The sequence below is a fragment of the Chlamydomonas reinhardtii genome, chromosome 16 (assembly GCF_000002595.2).
Source record: "Chlamydomonas reinhardtii strain CC-503 cw92 mt+ chromosome 16, whole genome shotgun sequence".
In the NCBI taxonomy this organism is placed as follows: Eukaryota; Viridiplantae; Chlorophyta; class Chlorophyceae; order Chlamydomonadales; family Chlamydomonadaceae; genus Chlamydomonas; species Chlamydomonas reinhardtii.
Window position 1 is genome coordinate 6,069,358 of NC_057019.1, and position 18,278 is coordinate 6,087,635.

The 18,278-nt window shown below is 65.5% G+C and overlaps 3 protein-coding genes across 3 annotated transcripts; 1 reads left to right on the forward strand and 2 right to left on the reverse strand.

Moving 5' to 3' along the window:
* Positions 1-22: 22 nt before the first annotated feature.
* Positions 23-3,338, reverse strand: CHLRE_16g676100v5 (uncharacterized protein). Its single transcript, XM_043071290.1, has 4 exons — positions 3,044-3,338; positions 2,208-2,888; positions 1,838-1,962; positions 23-1,451 (listed from the first exon to the last, which is right to left on the reverse strand). Exons 1-4 carry the CDS (start codon positions 3,128-3,130, stop codon positions 227-229), a joined length of 2,118 nt encoding a protein of 705 aa, XP_042916094.1. The 5' UTR covers positions 3,131-3,338; the 3' UTR covers positions 23-226.
* A 1,672-nt stretch (positions 3,339-5,010) lies between these two features.
* On the reverse strand, positions 5,011-11,518 carry CHLRE_16g676050v5 (uncharacterized protein). The gene is made up of 11 exons (XM_043071288.1): positions 10,903-11,518; positions 10,553-10,688; positions 10,071-10,194; positions 9,423-9,558; positions 9,055-9,105; positions 8,578-8,786; positions 8,012-8,180; positions 7,450-7,554; positions 6,824-6,985; positions 6,365-6,498; positions 5,011-6,151 (listed from the first exon to the last, which is right to left on the reverse strand). Exons 1-11 carry the CDS (start codon positions 11,014-11,016, stop codon positions 6,115-6,117), a joined length of 1,377 nt encoding a protein of 458 aa, XP_042916095.1. The 5' UTR covers positions 11,017-11,518; the 3' UTR covers positions 5,011-6,114.
* A 220-nt stretch (positions 11,519-11,738) lies between these two features.
* Positions 11,739-18,270, forward strand: CHLRE_16g676000v5 (uncharacterized protein). Its single transcript, XM_043071287.1, has 2 exons — positions 11,739-14,925; positions 15,167-18,270. Exons 1-2 carry the CDS (start codon positions 12,042-12,044, stop codon positions 17,059-17,061), a joined length of 4,779 nt encoding a protein of 1,592 aa, XP_042916096.1. The 5' UTR covers positions 11,739-12,041; the 3' UTR covers positions 17,062-18,270.
* The last annotated feature ends 8 nt before the right edge of the window (positions 18,271-18,278 follow it).

Genomic DNA, 18,278 nt, shown 5'->3' on the forward strand with positions numbered 1-18,278 from the left:
ACAATGCCGTCTCTGGTATGCCGGTATAATGAAGTCGGTCACACTCGGTGCCCTCAGCCTGGCAACTGCCCACTTGACTGCCCAGCAGCAGTGTGCAACCGCGCACCTTCATTTCTGAACGCAGTGCAAGTCCCTGGCGTGGTTAGGGCCCTTCTCGCCAGCGGCGGCGGCCTACCCTTGGAAGATGCAAGCCATGCCGATGCCCCATGCCCAAAACGGTGCATGGTCACACTAGGTCGGAGGGCGGCAGAATCGTGAGCGTGCCCCGGATATCCCCATCACGCAGGTACTCGCCCCACGGAGCCAGCACGCCCTCCTCCTCACCCGCGCCTGCCCCCGCTCCCACGCCCGCGCGCAGCGGCAGCGCTTTGTGCCCACGGCCCTTGCCCAGCACCCACACGTCCCCGTCAGCCCAGAACCGCAGCCGCACGTCCCTCCGCACCCGCCCTGCCCGCGCCGCCGGGCCCCGTAGCACCACAAAGGGGTCCTCCTCCCACCCCACCACCCGCTGCACGCTCATCTCCGCATCCAGCGGCATCACCGCCGGCGTGAGCCCCTCGTTCAATGCCGAGCCCGGCACCTCGAATGCCGCAGGCAGCGACGCGCGGAGGAACAACGCCGCTGCGGACTCGCCCACCTTTCCCTTGACGTACGGCACCCACACGAACCCGCGTGCCGCCACCTCATCCTGGCTCTCCACCAGAAAGCGCTCCCCCGGCGCCTTGCCCTCCAGCTCCTCCTCCAGGTCTGACCGGGAGATCGACCATTCGTACATCCGCCCGCCTCCTCCTCCGCCGCCCGACAGGTACTGCTGCCGGCGGCCAGGGGAGTACCAACCACTGGCAATGGTGTCTCGCCCGAAGCGGCGGCTGCCGGCGGCGATCAGCGCCTGGCGCTCGGGCTCACTTCGCGCGGCGGCGAGGTTGGCGACGAAAGCTGCCTCAGCGGGCGTGATGGGGAACCAGCCGAGTGGCGGCGCCCCGCTGCCGGTGGTGCCTGCTTCCGAGGCGGCGCCGCCGTCGCCTGCAGTGGCGTCGCCGCCTTCTGGAGGGCTGGCGCCCGGGCGATCGGACTCTGCGTGCCCGCGCTTGCAGCCGCAGGGCCCAGGTTCTGAGTCCTCGTCCTGCTCCTGCATAGCATCGCCCGCTGCCGTTGCGGCTGCGCCGGCAGGCTGGCTGCAATGCCTCTCTGCGCCCGCCGCCGCACCTGGCACCGCCACCACCGCAGCCCCAGCCCCAGCCCCAGCACCAGCCTCTGCGACTCCTGCCCCAGCAGCTCCTGCCACTACCGCTGCGGCTGCGGCCGCCGCGGCCGCCGCGGCCTGGTGGTCGGCAGCCAGTGCGGGGAGGAAGGCGTGTAGGTAGGTGGGCGTCAGGTGCAGCAGCCGCACGCACCGGCAAAGCTTCTCGCGGTCGGCGGCGGATGCGGCGGCGTGGTTGTCGCCCATCCACCTGCAGCGTGGCCGGCAACAGTCTTAGAAAGAGAGGGCGATTTGGGGTTACATTCATGAGTAGTTAGGGAAGTGGTACGGCGAGGGGTACCGAAGGGGTACGGCGTGAGATGGCTTTGCACCAGGAGAGCACGAGGAAGGAAACATGGAGGGCAGCGGACCTTGCATGAGTGTTGCTTGTGCCGCAGCTGCTCCTGCCCTGTTTGGCACCGCAATGAGTCGCATACCGCCTTGTCTGCCCACCCGCTCCCCAGTCCCCAACGCACGAGCAACATTCCCAGGACTCTTGAATCCGATCGGGAACGCCGGTATTGCCAACCCGCCCGCGCCTGCGCCAAGCAAGGCGCCTCCACATCATCAGAGTGCACACGCCACACACCCACGCACCGCGCCAGCAGGTGCAGGATGGTGTTCTCGCAGTCCGCTCCGAAGCGGCTGCAGGACAGTACGGCGCCCACGGCGGTGGCCGGCAGCGCCATGAACTGCTCAAACAGCTCGTCGTCATTGAACACCTGGCATCACCCCAGGCAACTACTTAGGTAGTCGAACAACGCAGGCGAGCAAGAGCATAATCTATGATTGAGGTAAGCGAAGAATACCCTACGGTATGTCACAAACGGTACAATGCAAGACGCCTTACGTGCAAGCGCAAGAGCGGGTTCGCCGCGCGCCAGCTGCTGCCCAAGTGCGCCAGTCAGACCCTTGCGCACACCCATGCATCTAACTCACACAACTACACCACAGTGGTATCACGCACCTTCAGCGCGTCGCCAAAATGCTCCACCATGCGCTCCGCCGCCACCGCGGTCAGGTCCCTGAAGCGCGCATACACCTGGCCGCTGGCCGTGTCTGCACTGAGCCACAGGTCGCTACAGGTGAAGAACTCGAGCGGCGGCGGTAGGGCCGCCGATGCAGCTGTTGCCCCTCCCGCTGCATCGCCTCCTCCTCCTGGTGCTGCTGTCGCCGCGGCATCCGCCGCACACGCGCCTGCAGGGCTGGAAGCGCGCAGCGCAGCTGCACCCGATCCTCCAAGGCCTACCGCCGCCGCCGCAGCAGCAGCAGCTGCCGCCAGCGTCCTGTTCGCAGCCGGCTTGCTAGGTGCGCGTGTACGGTACAGCAGCTGCGACAGCGTGTCAAGCGCCGCCATCTCGCAGCCCTGGACTTGCAGGTATGCCGCCTGCCGCGCCACTTGCAGCGCCGCCCGCACGCCAGCTGTCGGCGGCAGGCTCACGCGGCCCGTGTAGCAGAACGCCACGACCGCCCGCGCCGCGGCCGCCTCCTCGGGGCTTTCCACAGGCACGACAAGGACTGGCGTGTGGCTGGGGCTGTGACGGGCGTGGTGTGTGCTCGCGGGTTGAAGGCCCGCCGCGGGCGGCAGGCGCCGCTGGGAGGGGCTGGGGACGCCGGCCTCTTCTGTACGCCCGACATCGGTGGATAGCTGCAGCATGGGCCGGGGGCGTGCGGGCAGCGGGCAGGTTTCGCTGGTGCGTGCATGGACAGCAGGAACGGCGCGCAAGGGCCAGGGCGCCTTAGGAGGGTCCCGCACACGAGGGCCCTGCAAGACACAGCTCGACAGCATGTATGCAATCTCACCTTCACCTTGAAGAACTCCGATGCGTGCTCAAGCACAAACGAGTGCGCGCGCAGCTCGCGACAGACGTCCCGCCCGTCGCCGTCCATCCGCCTTCTCTTCGCGTGAGGCGTTCCATCATTGTCAGTATGATTGCTTACTTCAAAACGTATGATGCAGTCAGAGCCAGAGGCATTATCGAACAGACCACATATCGCACGCGCAACGTTCAGGTTGATTCCCTCGTCAAAGAACTCTTGCATTTCTCATTCAAAGGTTATCATCAGGATCGTCGCAAGCTTGGAAGGCCAAGAGCCCGACGGACAAACAAGGGGTGTCAGCTTTGTACAGCTGGAAAATGGGCTGAGCCCCCGTACGCTTGGGAGCTAATAGGCGTGTAACGCCCCGTCAGAGCCTCCATGCCGCTACGACGCGCAGGCGCATCGGCTAGGGACACTCGGGTTGGGGCCGTGCGGGATTTCCCGCGCCACATGCGTGCCTTGTCACGTTCCCAACACCCCAAGCATTTCTTTCGCCTCCTGCCATACTCAACACCTCCCCGGCGCCCCACGCTCAAAGGGCTAGGCGCGGGGCGGGGGCGACCTCGGGGCTTCTCGGCATTCTGGCGCGTCGGCAGGCATGGCAGCGCAAGTCGCTCAAAGACTTTCGATATACTTCCCCGCTTTGCTTGCCGCCAACATAGTTTGCCTTATAGACTGCATATCGGCGGGCACCGGATGCTTTCCTCGCGACCTCGCGAAAGTCAATTTCCATGGACGCGCGAAGGCACTTCTCGCTCCGCCCGAATTTTCCCTGCCACCTATTTACATGCAATAGGCATTAACAAATACTAGTATGTAGCAGTCGCGGTTTGTGCCAGTATGCTATGTTTTGCCGACACCACGCACGCACGCACGGACAGGGGTGTTCCTGGGGGGCTTCGCCCCCCCCCTGGAACGCTTCGCTGGGGGGGCTCAGCCCAAAAAGCTGCTCGGTGCTGATACCCCGGATGCGGCGCCAGTCGACCTGAAATGCCTTAATTTCCCTGGTAATATATCTTGAAGGAAATTCCTAAAGACGGCCTCGGCCTCGGGTCGGCATGCTAGCGCGCTTCCCCATGGACACTGGGCACTCTCCTCTTGCCTCAGCCCCAGCAGCTCCCACGTCCGCGCCTCCCATCGCGGCCTCCTCCTCCTGCGATTCTTTCACATTGCGGCCATCAAATACGCAGGACGTGAGGCTAGCTTCAACTTTGTGCCATAATATCCGTTCGCATACGGCATACCCCTTCAAAATATTGGGCGGGGGCTTGGGCGGGAGGTGCAGCCAAATACCGTACGTTTATCCGATCACCGCGCACCCCACCCGGGTAGACATTTATTTTTGCACCGCGCACCCCTGTTCCGGTATTGTTTTGGGACCGCGCACCCCCCTACTTAGTATTTCTGCGATACCGCGCAGCCAGTAAACTGCGCGATACTTCAGTGTGTGGGCAGTTGCAACACCACTTCGCCACAGCCCCGCACATCTTTGAGCGCCACGCAGTACACGCAGCGTGCTGCCGCCAGTCTTAGCTGGCACGTTGCAACACCAATGCGCCACAGCCCGGCACATCTCCTACCCTCCAGCGCCACGCAGCGCGCCGCCGGCAGTCTTAGCTGGCACGTTGCAACGCCAATTCGCCACAGCCCCGCACTCTCCTACCCCCCAGCGCCACGCAGCACGCCAATGGGTCAAGCACTCTCCTCCTCGCCCTCCTCCTTGCTCTCCTCCTCGCTCCCCTCCTCGCTCTCCTCCGCGCTCCCCTCCTCGCTCCCATCCTCGGCCGACTCCCTAATAAACTTTGCGCGCAAAACTCGAAGCATGGCGTGCGGACGTGCGGTCCGCTCGCCCGTGCGGGTATTTCCGTCGCACCGCGCACCCCCCCGGGAGTTTTATTTTGCAGGACCGCGCACCCCCCCAAAAGTGCGCGGTAATTCGACTTTTTGGGCAAATACTTTGTTTACATGCGCGGTGATCGTGTGCGGGTACGGTACGGTACGGCAGGTTACAGCATCCGCGGCCTTTCCAGGTTCTCCTGGGGTCGGGGTTGATGAACGGGGCCCTCGGGCTCCCCCCGCACTCCAGGCGCCGCACCCCACCCGCACGGAGCGGCCTCACAGGACCGCCTTCGCCCAATGCGTTTGCGACACTTGGTGTCAGCTAGCGGGGTGTAAGGGGGCTATCGGCCGCCAAAGCGGCCTCCCCTCGTCGACATAGCATCGCAGGTTCACGCCTCCGCCTCCTCTCCTACCTCCAGCTGCGCACAAACGCCTACACCACACCTCATCACACCACACCACACCACACCACACCACACCACACCACACCACACCACACCGCACCTGCTCACCCGCCACGCAGACAGGCTGATACCATGATGCTGCAGATATGCGCGCAGCATTCAAGTCGCGGCGAGGCCGTTCTTGGCTGTCAAAGCGCAGCCGCCCGCGCGTCCAACTAAGGTGCAAGCGCGGCCAGCGCGCATGGCGTTTCCCTGGTTTGTGGGAGAAGCGCACACGAAGCACAGCCACATCTCGAGCACCGTGCAAAACCCCGGCGCTCTACCGGCTTGCGCGCCCCCCCCCCAGCACCACGGCCACACCACAACGGGTTCATACAGCTGCTTTCAAGAGGCCAGCATGGCGCCGACAGACACGTGCGTCGCGGCCTTTAGCGGCATATCGCCAACTAAAACTGAGGCCTTTCCGCTCTTTAAGTTGCCGATGCGCGCAGATTCTCTTTCTAGTGCCTCCGTCCACGGCCGCCGCCCTTGCCGCCCACATCTGCCCGAGCCACGACGAAAGCCCGCGGCTTGGGCAGTGCAGCGTCACTGGAGGCGGCGCCCTCAGTTCCGACCCAGCACCACACCGCAGCCCCGGCATCAGCCCACTGCCTGTCCAAAGCCCACCTTGAATGACCGCCATGCCGCAAGCAGAAGTCCCCTTTGCTTCCAGGCGCAACGAGCGAGCAAGTGGCGTGCCGGCGGATTGACGCCGCCGCGGCCGGCAGGGCGGGCAGCAGCCATCAGGCACGCCGGCATGCAGGGCCGTCCTCATGCGTCTCGGAAGACGTAGTTGGTCCGGCAGATGCTGTGCGGGAGGCGTGGAGTGAAGCGGGATCAGGGCCGTGGCAAGATGCACAGCAATCGAGGCGTGCAGGGACGCCATTGCATGTCCGCGCCTTTACAGACGTGTACGGTACATGCACGCCAGGCCTTCTAAGACACATGCGTGCACACTCACACTCAAACGCGCGTCCTCCCTCCCTCCCTTTCCACCCTCCTTTTCCACCCCCGCCCCCACCTGGGCCCATACTCCTGGTACTGCTCCCGCGTGTGGCACACGGACCCGAAGGCCGGATCGCACGCCATGAGCGAGCCGCCGAACCACACCGCGAACCGCTGCATGGCGTGGCTGCGCACCGCGATCTCGATGGCCTGTGTGGGCATGTGTGTGTACGTGTGTGTGTGTGTGTGTGCATGTGTGTGTACGTGTGTGTGGTAGATAGCATAAGCAAGGGGCACACCCATTGCGTGTCAGATGTGCCTGTGTGTGTACGGCATGGGCAGGTTCGCAAGAGGAGACATGCGCTTCTTTCCGTTTCGGTGCGAAGCACACGCAACACACGTGACCAACCCAAGCCCCCACCCCCCCAGCCACCTCCCGCCACCTCCCATCCTCCACCTCCCCCTATTTCATTGGGCTCGGGCACATAACCCCCCCCCCTCCAGTGTTCCCCAAAGTCACAAACCCCCCACGCACCGTGGCCCCGGGCTGCAGCCTCCTGCTTGTGGCCGCGGTCATGTCCGCCGCCAGCCGCCGGCCGAAGTTCTTGAACATGGTGCTGCCGCCCGACAGCACCACATTGCCGTACAGGGCGCGGCGCGTGTCGATGGGGCAGGCCTGGATCACGTCGTCCACGGCCTAGGGTGTGAGTGTGTGAGGGGGGAAGGGGTTGGGGGTTACATGCATGATTATTTAAGAAGTGAAGGCGCAGCCAGGTACAGTAGTATAGCAGACGCGTTGGTACCTGCCCCCAAGCCGCCCCTCAGCCCCCTGTTTCGTTGGGCTCGGGCACATAACCCCCTCCCCCCCTCCTCCCCCTCCCCCTCCCCCTCCGCCTCCGCCTCCGCCTCCGCCCCCGCCTCCACCTCTGCTTCCGCCCCCGCCCCCGCCTCCGCCTCCGCCTCCGCCTCCGCCTCCGCCTCCGCCTCCGCCTCCGCCTCCGCCTCCGCCTCCCCCTCTGCCTCCGCCCCCGCCCCCGCCTCCGCCTCCGCCTCCGCCTCCGCCTCCGCCTCCGCCTTCGCCTCCGCCCCCGCCCCCGTCTGCGCCTCCGCCTGCGCCCCAGCCCTGCTCCTGCCCTCCTGCCCTCCCCCAGGTCGGCTCACCCGCGCCAGTGAGGGTGTGCCGGGCGGCGCCACGCCGCTGATGCCGGGGCTGAAGAACACCTCGGGCGCCAGGAAGCGCTCATAGCCCAGGTCCACCTGGAACTCCTGCAGGGGGGAGCGGGAGAGGGGAAGAGGGTGTGTGTGTGCGTGTGTGCGTGTGTGTGTGTGTGTGTGTGTGCTGAAGCAACAAAATGAATTGTGTGTGTGCGCGTGACTGGAGAAAAAATGGAGGCGACAGGGGCTGCACATGCAAGCATGGATGCAAACCTTGCATACCGTGCTCCACGTTCACCACTGGGCATGGTGAAAACGTGCCCCCCCCCACCATCACCAACCTACCATAACCACTCTCTTCCTTCTCCCTTCCCCGCTCCTCCTCTCTCCCTCCCTCCTCCGCTCCCCTTCCCCTATCGCCCTCCTCCCCACCCTCCTCCTCCCCCACGCCCTCCTTGCCGCGCGACTGTTTCCTTACGGGATGGGTTCAACGTTAACCCCCACGGTTAACCCCCACGGTTAACCCCCACGGTTAACCCCCTCCTCCCCCCCCCTCCTCCCCCCTCACCTGCCCGGTGCGCGGGTTGGCCAGCCCCAGGCTGCGTAGGTACTTGGCCGGGTCGCGGTCGTAGCGGCCGAACTCGCGCAGCATGTCGGGCGCCACGTAGCAGTGGCCCTCCTTGATGCGCCGGCACACCTCCAGCGACATCTCCGGAGGCACAGGCTCGCCGCGGTCGCTGCGCAGGTGTGTGTGTGTGTGTGTGTGTGTGTGTGTGTGTGTGTGTGTGTGTGTGTGTGTTAAAGAGCACAAGGAAAACGTTGCGCAAAGACAGTGTATGCGATGCAGCAAAGCGACGTTTTACGGATGTTACCTGAAGTTACCTCGTGTGTGTGTGTGTGTGTGTGTGTGTGTGTGTGTGTGTGTGTGTGTGTGTGTGTGTGTGAACATGTGAAACATGAAGCAAAAAACCGAAAGGCGCGTACGCAACCAAGCGAGGACACGATGGGTGGACAATGTGGCCAATAGTCCACCCACGTCCGTCACCAGGGATCCATGCGAGTAAACAAACCCATCCCCCTCCCCCAGCCCCCCTCGCCCAGCCCCCCTCCCCCGTCTTCCCCTCCGCCACCCACCGCAGCATCTGCTGCACGAAGCCCGTCACCGCCCGCCCCGCCACGGGCAGGCTCTTGATGGCGCCGCCCAGCACGTAGCCGTCCACCACCGGGATGATGTGGGTCACGCCCTCGCCCACGTCCACTACCGTGCCCGTCAGGTGAGCAGACACAGCCGCGGCGGAGGCGGAGGCGGAGGAGGCGGAGGAGGCGGAGGCGCCGGAGGCGGCCTGGCGCGGGAGGGTTACATTCATGATTAGTTAAGGAAGTAGTAGACGGTAGACCGTCTTGCGGAGAGAGAGGAGAGTGGGGAGAGGGGTAGAGAGAGTGAGCAGGGGTAGAGAGAGAGGACAGTGGGGAGGGGTGGAGAGAGTGGGGAGGGGTGGATGGCGTGTGGGCTGCAGAGCGCGGGGAGGTGACGGACACACGAGGTGCACATACACACACGCGCACATCGATCTCTCGCGCCCTCCCTCACTGCCTCCCTCACTCTCTCACCTTGGCTGCTCGGTCCGCACTGGCCCAGCCCGCGTACAGCGCCAGCACCGCCTGCAGCCGGGGGGGAGCACACTCATGATTTGTGAGTGGCAGTGGGGGGGGGGGGGTTACATTCATGATTAGTTAAGGAAGTGGTAGACGGTAGACCATGCCGGGGGGGGCAAGTGCGACAGCGGCGGCCAGGGCGGCAATGTGCATCACACGGCAGCCACAAGAGCAGTCGGCGGACCAGTGATGTTCGGCCACCGCCGCCGGCAGCAATATGCCGGCTGCAGGGCATCCCGGGCGCACTCCCCCTGTCTCCCCAGCCCCGTCTCCCTGCATCCCATCTCCCCAACCCCCATCTCCTTCACACCTCTAACCCCCACCTGCACGCCCACGTACAGCCCGGCCACGTTGAAGGTCTCGAACATGATCTCAGCCATGGCCTCGCGCGCCTCGGGCGGGTTCAGCGGCGGCTCAGTCACCACCACACAGTGCTCCTCGGGGTCCACACGCAGGTGGCTGCGGGCAGTGGTGGGTGTGGGTGTGCGTGTGCGTATGTGTTTGGGGGAGCATATGCCCGAGCCCAACAAGCAAGTTCCGTCATCCTCAACATGGGGGCAGGGGATGGAGGGGCGTAACCACGCCTGGGGCATTGACGACACCACACATCACACCCCTCGAGAGCGCCCCTGGAGCCCTCCTCCTCCGTTGGCCCGCCCTTCCCGCCGTCAGCAACCGCCCCTGCCCATGCCCTTGCCTCCTCCCCTTTCCCCTCCTCTTTCATCCCTAATTTAGATTGCACCTAACGCCTCTGCCTGTGCTCCGCTCGTTCTAGATTGGTTGAGTTTAGTTTGGGCTGGCATTTACACCACCACCCCCCATGCAACCCAGCCGCCGCCATGCCCACAACACCCCCCACCACCACCACCACACACACACACACACACATGCCACCCCCCACCCCCACCCCCACACCCCCCCCACACACACACACGCTTACACCCCCCCTCCCCCCCTGCCCCTGCACTCACTGGAATAGGCTGCGCTGCCAGAACCTCTCCATGGCGTCCCAGTCGCCCACCACGCCCCGCCGCACCGGCCACGTCAGGTCAGCGCCCGCGGAGCCGGCCGTGGCGGCGGCCAGGGCCTCCTCGCCTGTGATGATGGGGTGGATGGGTGGGCTACAACTCTTACAATTGGTTGAAGAAAGTGGTAGATTGAAGGCAATCTTGGAGGAACAGCAGCCGTTACCCGGTGACCGGGGGTAGCTGTTGGTGTGTGCGTGTGGTGTCGTGCTGGAGAGGGGCGGGGCGGGTATGTGCAGCGCCTGGGTTTGTCGTGGGGGCTGTGCAGGGGCTGTGGAGGGGCTGTGGTGCCTCAAAAGCACAGCGCATTCATTGTGCTACCGTATGCAAGGTGATCCTCCTCATGCCTCTCCTCTCACCACCCTTCACGACTCCCGCCCACTCCCCTCCCCCCCACACACATACAACACACAAACGCCCACCCTGACCTATGGTGAAGTCCAGGTCAGACAGGAGCGGGCCGCCCGGCCGGCCGCCCAGCCCAGCGGTGGCGGCGCCGGAGCCGGGCCCGGTCACGGTGGAGGGCGTGCCAGGCCCCAGCACCGTGGGGATGACGAAGCTCGGCTGGCGGGAGGGAGGCAGTGGTAGTGTCGCGGCATGGTGGGGGTGCAGGAGCGTGGTGGTATTGAAGGTTCGGGAGCAGTGGAGGCGCTACGCGGCGTGTGGCGCCTTGTTGGCCCATGACAGCCCCTTGCTGTTCTGCAGGCCAAATCCCTTCCTGCACATGCACCGCGCATTCTCGCTGATGCCCCAATACCCGGGCATGCTCCCAACTCACCTCTGCATTCCCAGCGAACCCGATCTTGGAGAAGCCCGTCCCGCAATCCATCACCACCGCCGGGCGGGTGGGGCTCCAGATAGGAACCGGCCCCGGCAGTCCCAACTGTGCCATGGCTCCAAGTTGCCTACCCTTATTGCTACACGCTCACAGTTACGGCGCACTGACGGCAAGAATAACGAAGAAGCAAGACCGCGCTGCTGGCCCCATCTCGGGGCAGGTTGGCCACGGACGTTTGCCTCGTTAGTTTGATAATTAAGCTTGACGTAATTTAAGGATTATCACGCCGGTTACAGTTAAAATTGAGCTTTGCGCGAGTTTGGCGCGAAAGTGCGATCCACGAAGCGAAAGCTTGGTGGTTGATCTGGATAATTATAAAACTTCAAACTGATTAGTACCATACAATACTAATCATCAACTGCGCTTCAAGGCGGTTACTTTGGCAGCAGGTTTTGCAAGTTGCCGGTCCATGCACTTTCATTGACTACTTTCCAGGCTGAAGTTGAGCCTGCTGTTGATGTAGTGGGCTCATAATCCTCGCTCGTGCCACGGCGCCGCGCGGGGGGCGCGGCGTCGGCACCGCGGGTCAATCACTGCAACGGTCAAGTCCTTGCTCCAACCTCTCGCCCCGCAACTGGTACTTCATATGGCGTAGCACACGACGAGGGCCCCAGCCCGCTGCTTCCCACCTATTGCCGTCTGCGGTTGCGCCTGGTGGCGCTCCTGTGCACATACACGCCAGCGAACATGCTCGAACGGCAGGCTCAGACACTGCGCGGGGATGCAGCCGCCTCAGCGCATCAAGCCTTCTGACGCCGAACACGAGCAATGTCAGGATTGCGGTATGAAAGGGGGGCAGCCGGGAGGATTTGCAGGGCGGTGGTGGAGGAAAAGGGCATGAGGGAGCAGGAAAGGGTGGCTAGTGAGTTGCTGGGAGTAAACTGAACGGAGCTAAAGCCATGCATTAGGACCTTTAGAACTGAAGGCATGCAATCCGTGCGCGTATGCAGACAGGGAAATGAGGCAAGCCATTGGGACGGGTTTCTGGGCGGGATAGCGCTGGAGTTTGGTTACGGAGACATGTGTATGCCTTGTTTGGACATACCCACTTCACATAGCAAGGCTTGCACCCAATTAGCATGGCACAGGAGCTTCTGCGCGAGCTTGAGGCGAAGCTACCGGCCGCGCTTGCCGCCTATCGCTCCGGGCAGCTTACGGGCATCATTGACCGGCTGAAGCCTGTTTACCGGCTGGCTGCGTACCTGGAGCCGCGGAAATACGAGCCCGAGGCGGTCCCGGTCGCGCGGCGCCTGCTTTCTTCCGGCCTGTTGCCGCGGCTGGTGCAGCTGCAGGCCTATGCAGCAGAGCATGCGCTTGCGGCGGGCTTTCCCGAGCTCCCGGGCGCGCCGCGGAACGCCGCAGCTCGACCCACGGGCGCGAAGCAGCAGCGGCGGCAGCAGCAACGGCGGCGGCGCAAGGAGGCCGCGGCGGCGGCCAGCGGTGTTGGTGGCGGCAGCGAGCAAAATGATGACGGCGGCGGCGAGGAGGAGGAGGAGCAGGAGATGTACATTGACCGCATGGAGGGTGAGGGAGGAGTGCACCTGGAGGCGTTTGGCGCAGCAGCGCGCATCGTGGCGGCGTGCCTCATCGTCGCCTCCGGGTCGCACTGCGGGCCGGTGGCGATGCCAAACGCCCTGCGCACGGTGGCGGACCTGACGGTCGCGGCGCTGCTGCGCATGCACGTGCTGCGCTGGTCCGGCGCCCTAGCGGCGCGGGCTGTGGAGGCGCTGGAGGCGTTCCAGGTGGCGTTCCCTCCAGCGGCGGCAGTAGCCACTGAGGCTGCTGCAGCTGCTGGCAGTAGCAGCAGCAGTGGTGGCGGTGCTGGTGATGGCGGCGGCGGCGGCTTGCTACAGCCCGGCGCGGTAGCGGTGGCGCACGCCGAGGTGGTACTACGGGCGTTTGTCAACCAGGCAATGATTGATTCCAGCTTCCTGGTGAATGCCTTGTCGGTCATGGCGGATGAGCAGTTCTGCCGACACCAGTTTGGAGTTCTTGTCGGCAGCACCATCAGCATCAGCAATAGCGGTGGCCTGAGCAGTGGCAACAGCAGACAGCCCGCCACTGCGGCGCGCCAGCAGCAGCAGCAGCAGCAGCGGCCTCCGCCGCCAGCACCACAGACCATGCAGGTTTCGCCGCTCGTGGCAATGTTGGGGGAGGTTGGCAGTAGCTGCTTCCTGGAGCAGGCGGCGCGTCTGGTGCTGCAGGAGGCGGTGGGCGTGGGCCGGCGGCGGCTGCTACAGCCGGCGCTCATGGCACATGTGGAGGGTCACATGCCCAGTGGCTATCGGGTCGACGTGCTCGGCGAGCTAGTGCCGTCGGACTCGCGCTTTGGGTTGGTTGCGCAGCTTTGCAAGAGGGCCCAGGACCTGCAGTTCAAGCGCCGGTTGTGCGTCACCGCCGCGCAATTCGGCCTCACGGCGGCCGCCATTCAGGCGCTCGGATCCGACGTCGGCGGCGGCAGCAGCAGCAGCAGCAGCAGTGGCGGCAACAGCGGCAGCAGCAGCGGCGGCGGCAAGAGCAGGAGCAGCGGCGGCGGCGCGAGAGCAGGACGTGGCGGCGGTGGGTCAGGGGCCGCGGCTGTGGCGGCGGCGCCGACCCAGATCGAGCCTTCGCCTGCGCTACCGTGGGGCGCCTGCATGCACACTCTGGTGCTGGCGGAGGTGGTCGCTGGCCTGGCGGTGGCAGGCTTCGGTGGCGGCGTGCGGGGCACGTGGGGCCTGCCGCCGGAGCTGGTGGCAGGCCTGCCCGTGCTGGGGCTGAACCCAGATGGCCGGGACATTGAAGTGGGTCTCCTTATAAAAGCCCTTTCGCGGGGTGCGGGCAGCGCAACAAAGCACCCAGCGCCTGCGATGGCACGGGCGTCCGGTGGGGCTGCCGGCAGCAGCGGCGGAAGCGGAGGCGGTCGGGGCGCGGTCCGGGTTCTGGGTCTGAACGACATGCCCTTCCGCCTCCTGGGCGCGCTGGTTGAGGAGCAGCTGCTGATCTCGGAGCTGCCAGGAGTGGGCGCAGCAGAAGCGGCAGCAGCGGAGCAAGATGCGGTGCTGGTGCGAGAAGCGTTTGGAACCCTGGGCGGCGGTGGCGGCGGCGGCAATGGCAGTGGCAATTGCAGCGGCCGGGGTCGCGGTGGCAGTGGTGATAGCGGCGGCAGTAGCAGCAGTCGTAGCCGGCAGGCGCCTGCTGCTGATGCGGAGCAGCCGCCCTGGCGGCTGCCGCTGGGTCGCCGCGCTCTGGCGGTGCTGTGCCTCCGCATTGCTGACCTGGCGGCTGCTGGTCACGGCCCGGCGTACGCCGCCGCTCCTGCTGCTGCTGCTGATGCTGCTGATGCTGCTGAAACCTCTGGCGCTGGCGCTGCTCCCGATGCCGCTGCGGGCAGCAACCTCAGCAGTAGCAGCAGCGGCGGCGGTGGCGGGCTGCTGGTCCGGTTCAGGCCACACCACACCTGGATCCTGGGCGCACAGGCCATTGACAGCGCCCGAAGGCTGCTGCTGCTGCCGCCCGGCATCGACGGCAGGCAGCAGGGCACCGGTAGCGCCCAGCCTCCAACGGCATCTGCCGCTGCGTCTGCTTCTGGCGCCAGAGCTGCCGGCTCGGGCGTCGGCCGGTCTGCTTCCGGCGCGGCGGCCCGGCAGCAGGGACAGGGACACCCGGAGGCAGAGGCAGATGCCGGCGGCTACCCAGTGCTGCCGGCGGCCTGGTGGCGGTCACTGACGGCGCTGCTGCACGTGCCGGTACCGCTGCGTCTGGCCTATGCTGCCGACGATGCGCTCTCCTGCTGGCGGTTCAACGACGACGGCACCGTCAGCAGCGGCAGTGGTGGCAAGAACACAATCAGTTGCAGCGGCAGTAGCTGTAGTAGCAGTGGCGGCGTTAACCCTGCAGGCGTGGCGAGTAAAGAGGGCGACCTGCAGGAGTTGCAACCCCACCTGTGGCTGGCGACGTCGCTACGACTCAAGTGCATGCCCGGTGGGTGACACGCAACGGAGCGTGAGCGGCGGCGGCTGTGCGGGCGTATCACTGCAGTTGGCTAGTTGGTTCGTGGCCGCAGCACATCGCTAAGCGCTTCGGTTTGGAGCTTCGTGTTATGTTACTTGCCGTGCCGTGCCGTGTTGGCTTTGGGCCCAGCCCTCATGCTCATAGACATCCGTACCTGACCGTGCCTGTCTGCCCTGTCCATACGTTACCACATGCAAACGCTTGTCTCCAGGCATGCTACTGCCGCTGCAGCCACCACCCGGCCTGGCGGCGGCGCTGCAGGAAGGTCTGGTGCCCGCCTTCGAGGCCGCGCTCCGTCGCGCCCCCGACGCCCACATGGCGGCGCGACTAGCCGCCGCGCTGCTGCAGCCTGACTGGCTGGCGGTGAACGATGGCACCAACGACGGTCTCGGCTGTAGCTGGCCGCTGCTGCAGCAGCTGCTAGCGTTCGCGCCGCCGCCCGCCGCCGCGGCGCTGGTCGCCAGCCTGGGCAAGCGGCTACAGCTGGCCCTCGACGAGGCGGGGGTGAAGGCGGCTGTAGCAACTGCTGCGGGAGGCAGCGGAGGCGGCAGTAGCAGCCGGTCTGGCAGTAGCGGAGGCAGTGGTGGAGGCAGCGGCCGCATGATGCTGACGGCGCCGGTGCTGATGCAGGCACGGCAGCTGGCGGCGGCGCTGCCGGTGTGTTGTCTGATGGATTTGGAACTCCTGGGTGCGGACGGCGTCGGCTGCTTCTGCACTACGAGCCATGTCATGGACGAAGTCGCGGCGGCGGCCAGCAGGGCGCGCGGCAGTGGCGCCAGCAGCGGCGGCAGCAGCGGCGAGGAAGCGGCCGCAGCGGCAACGGCGCGGCGGCGGCAGTGGGCTCGGGTGCGGCTACAGCTGTCACACGCGCTGCACCGCTGGCTGCCGGCGCTCTCGCGCTTTGCTCGGCGGCTGCCTGGGGAGGAGCTCAGCCGCCTCGTGAAGGAGCGGCGGCAGGACGTGGACGCGTCTTCGCAAGGTCTCACAGACTTGCAGGTTGCGTGCTCCTGCGTGTCCAAGCTGCTGTTGTGGTTACAGCCGCCGCTGATCGCGCTCGCCGCGGCGGAGAGAGAGGTGGCGCTGCGGTCGCAGTTTCTGGCCACCGTCAACGACGCAGCGAGCAGTGGAGGCGGCGGCAGCACTTTCACCGTGGTGGGCGGCGGCGGCGGCGTCGTCTTGGGGCCGGGTGCGGACCTCAGTCTTGTCGTGTCGGGCATGGAGGCGGAGTATGCGGCTTGGGTCGCGCGGCTGGCCAGCTGGCGTCACTTCCTGATCCACGGGGTGGACGTGGTGGGGCTGCTGGGGGCGGCGTTACAGGTGTCCATGCAGCTAATGGCCGATCGCGACATGCAGACACCGGTGCCGGCTGCGTGCAAGTCAAATCCTGTCACTTGGGGTGCCGTGACGGTGTCCGCACCTCTGTTGCTGGCGCTCCACTTCGCAAGCCAGGCGGTGCCGGATGTGCTGGCGGCGCCGCTGCTGCAGGCAGCGCAGCAGGAGCCACAGGCGCCGGCGGCATCGGGCTCGGGCACGGGTGCTGCAGGCTTGGGCCCACCGTGGAGCCCCGCCGTGATTCAGAGGCTGTTGACGGCGGGCGCCGATCCCGGCGGCGTGCGGCTAGCAATGGGCGTGACGCAGCAGAGCGTGGAGAAGCTTCGTGCCTTCGCACGGGCGCACGGCGCGCAGGCGGCACGTGCCGACTTCGACGGCGGCCCAGTGATGCGGCATGTGCGCATTGCGACCGAGGCTCTGCCCCGGATCGAGCACTTCACGCCGGTATCGCCGCTGGAGGCGCGGCAGGGCGCGGCGGCGGCGGGCTTGTCCAAGACCAGGACCGTGCACGGCCACCATTTCATCACCGGCGGCGGCGGCGCGGCGTCATCGTCAGCGGCGTCGGAGCCCGCAGACCCGCCCATGCCGCTGCGCTGCTGCGCCAACCCGCGCTGCACCAACCTGGCGGCGGCGGTGGGCGCGGACAGCGACGCCCAGCTGCCGCTGCTCAACTGCGGCGGCTGCCGGGGCGCGGCGACGTACTGCGGCAGGGGCTGCCAGGCGGCGCACTGGAGGGCGGGGCACAAGGAGGTGTGCGCTGCTCTGCGGGGGTAGGGGCGGTGATGGTGTTGGTTGAATGGGGATGGCGTCTGGCTGGGGTTGGCTCTGCCGTGGCATCGCGATTGCTAGGCCCCAGGTTTGGCTATGTGCCTGTGGAAACCGACCCCGGCTATGTCCGGGCGATGAGGTTGTTCGGCCTCAGACTGTGGAGGGGCTCAGCCCCTTTTCCCGTGACCGGGGAACACTTGTCCACCACAGGACCTGATGCACAACATTCTGCTGCGCACAGCGTGCGCACGCGGCATCCTTCATTAGTTACTGGGTAATGTGCGGGGGCGGGGCGCGTTGCGGCAGGCAGACAGGGAATGGTGCGCGGGCGGCATGAGGCCAGGACTTCAATGTGCGTGCGTGCGTGCGTGCGTGCGTGGTATGGAGGAGCCGAATGAGCGACGTTCGTGTGTGTAGAAGAACGTCCATACGTGGGCTCGAGATTAGGTGTACAAAGCTTACGGAGTTTACGGAGTGTATGGTTTGCAAGGACTCCAAGGAGGCATGGGGTCTACGGGTTCAGAAAGTTTACGAAGGTCACAGGAATGCCACGGAGCACGGGATAGGAGGATAGGACACGCGTTACAGAGTTGTAACCATGGGGGTTGAGTTGGATACATCACGGTGTTACACAGAGCTCACATCAAGTCGTGTGCACGCGCTCATGCAATAGGTCCATAGCCCCCTGAATGCAGCGTGGATCTATGAATGCAGAATGAGTGCACCCCTGAATGGCGTGGAGGAGGGGCGGGATGGGTGGGCGCAAGGAACCAGGCTGGGGCCGCATGGACACGAGTTGGTGGCATGCGTGCCAGCATTGGTGGCCACTGGCCAGACGCTGCCAGGGAAACACGCCCTCATCCGTACGCGTCGGTAACGTATAGCAGGGTAGCAAGGCATCTATAGATGTCATTCAAGGCCCTCCCAACGTGCGTGGACATGCAGTCATGCGCCAATGCCCCACAGGCCACAGCGCGTGGGCCTAAGCAAGGGCCCAAGCCCCCGCTGCGTCCTGGCGGCTCCCAAGTGGCCAAATCCCAACGCATTTGAATATGCAACACACACCACCTGCTGGGCACGGAGCGCAATCGGCTCTGACCGCATACATCTCTGGCGGCAAGGTGCCTTCGACCAGGTCACCGGGACTGTACGGTTCGTGAGCAGCTTTTGCTCAGATTTCATGCCGCATACCTCGCCTTTCAGCTTCAACCAGATTCCAGCGC

Bases quoted from the DNA above. Each gene is read 5' to 3' on its own strand.
- CHLRE_16g676000v5 (XM_043071287.1), top strand. From the start codon at position 12,042: ATGGCACAGGAGCTTCTGCGCGAGCTTGAGGCGAAGCTACCGGCCGCG. The intron at 14,926-15,166 runs GTGGGTGACACG...GCTTGTCTCCAG, and splicing joins ACGACTCAAGTGCATGCCCG to GCATGCTACTGCCGCTGCAG.
- CHLRE_16g676050v5 (XM_043071288.1), bottom strand. From the start codon at position 11,016: ATGGCACAGTTGGGACTGCCGGGGCCGGTTCCTATCTGGAGCCCCACC. The intron at 10,689-10,902 runs GTGAGTTGGGAG...CCCTCCCGCCAG, and splicing joins GGTTCGCTGGGAATGCAGAG to CCGAGCTTCGTCATCCCCAC. The intron at 8,787-9,054 runs GTGAGAGAGTGA...CTCCCGCGCCAG, and splicing joins GTGCGGACCGAGCAGCCAAG to GCCGCCTCCGGCGCCTCCGC.
- CHLRE_16g676100v5 (XM_043071290.1), bottom strand. From the start codon at position 3,130: ATGGACGGCGACGGGCGGGACGTCTGTCGCGAGCTGCGCGCGCACTCG. The intron at 2,889-3,043 runs GTGAGATTGCAT...CCCATGCTGCAG, and splicing joins CGGAGTTCTTCAAGGTGAAG to CTATCCACCGATGTCGGGCG. The intron at 1,452-1,837 runs GTGCGTGGGTGT...GCCACGCTGCAG, and splicing joins ATCCTGCACCTGCTGGCGCG to GTGGATGGGCGACAACCACG.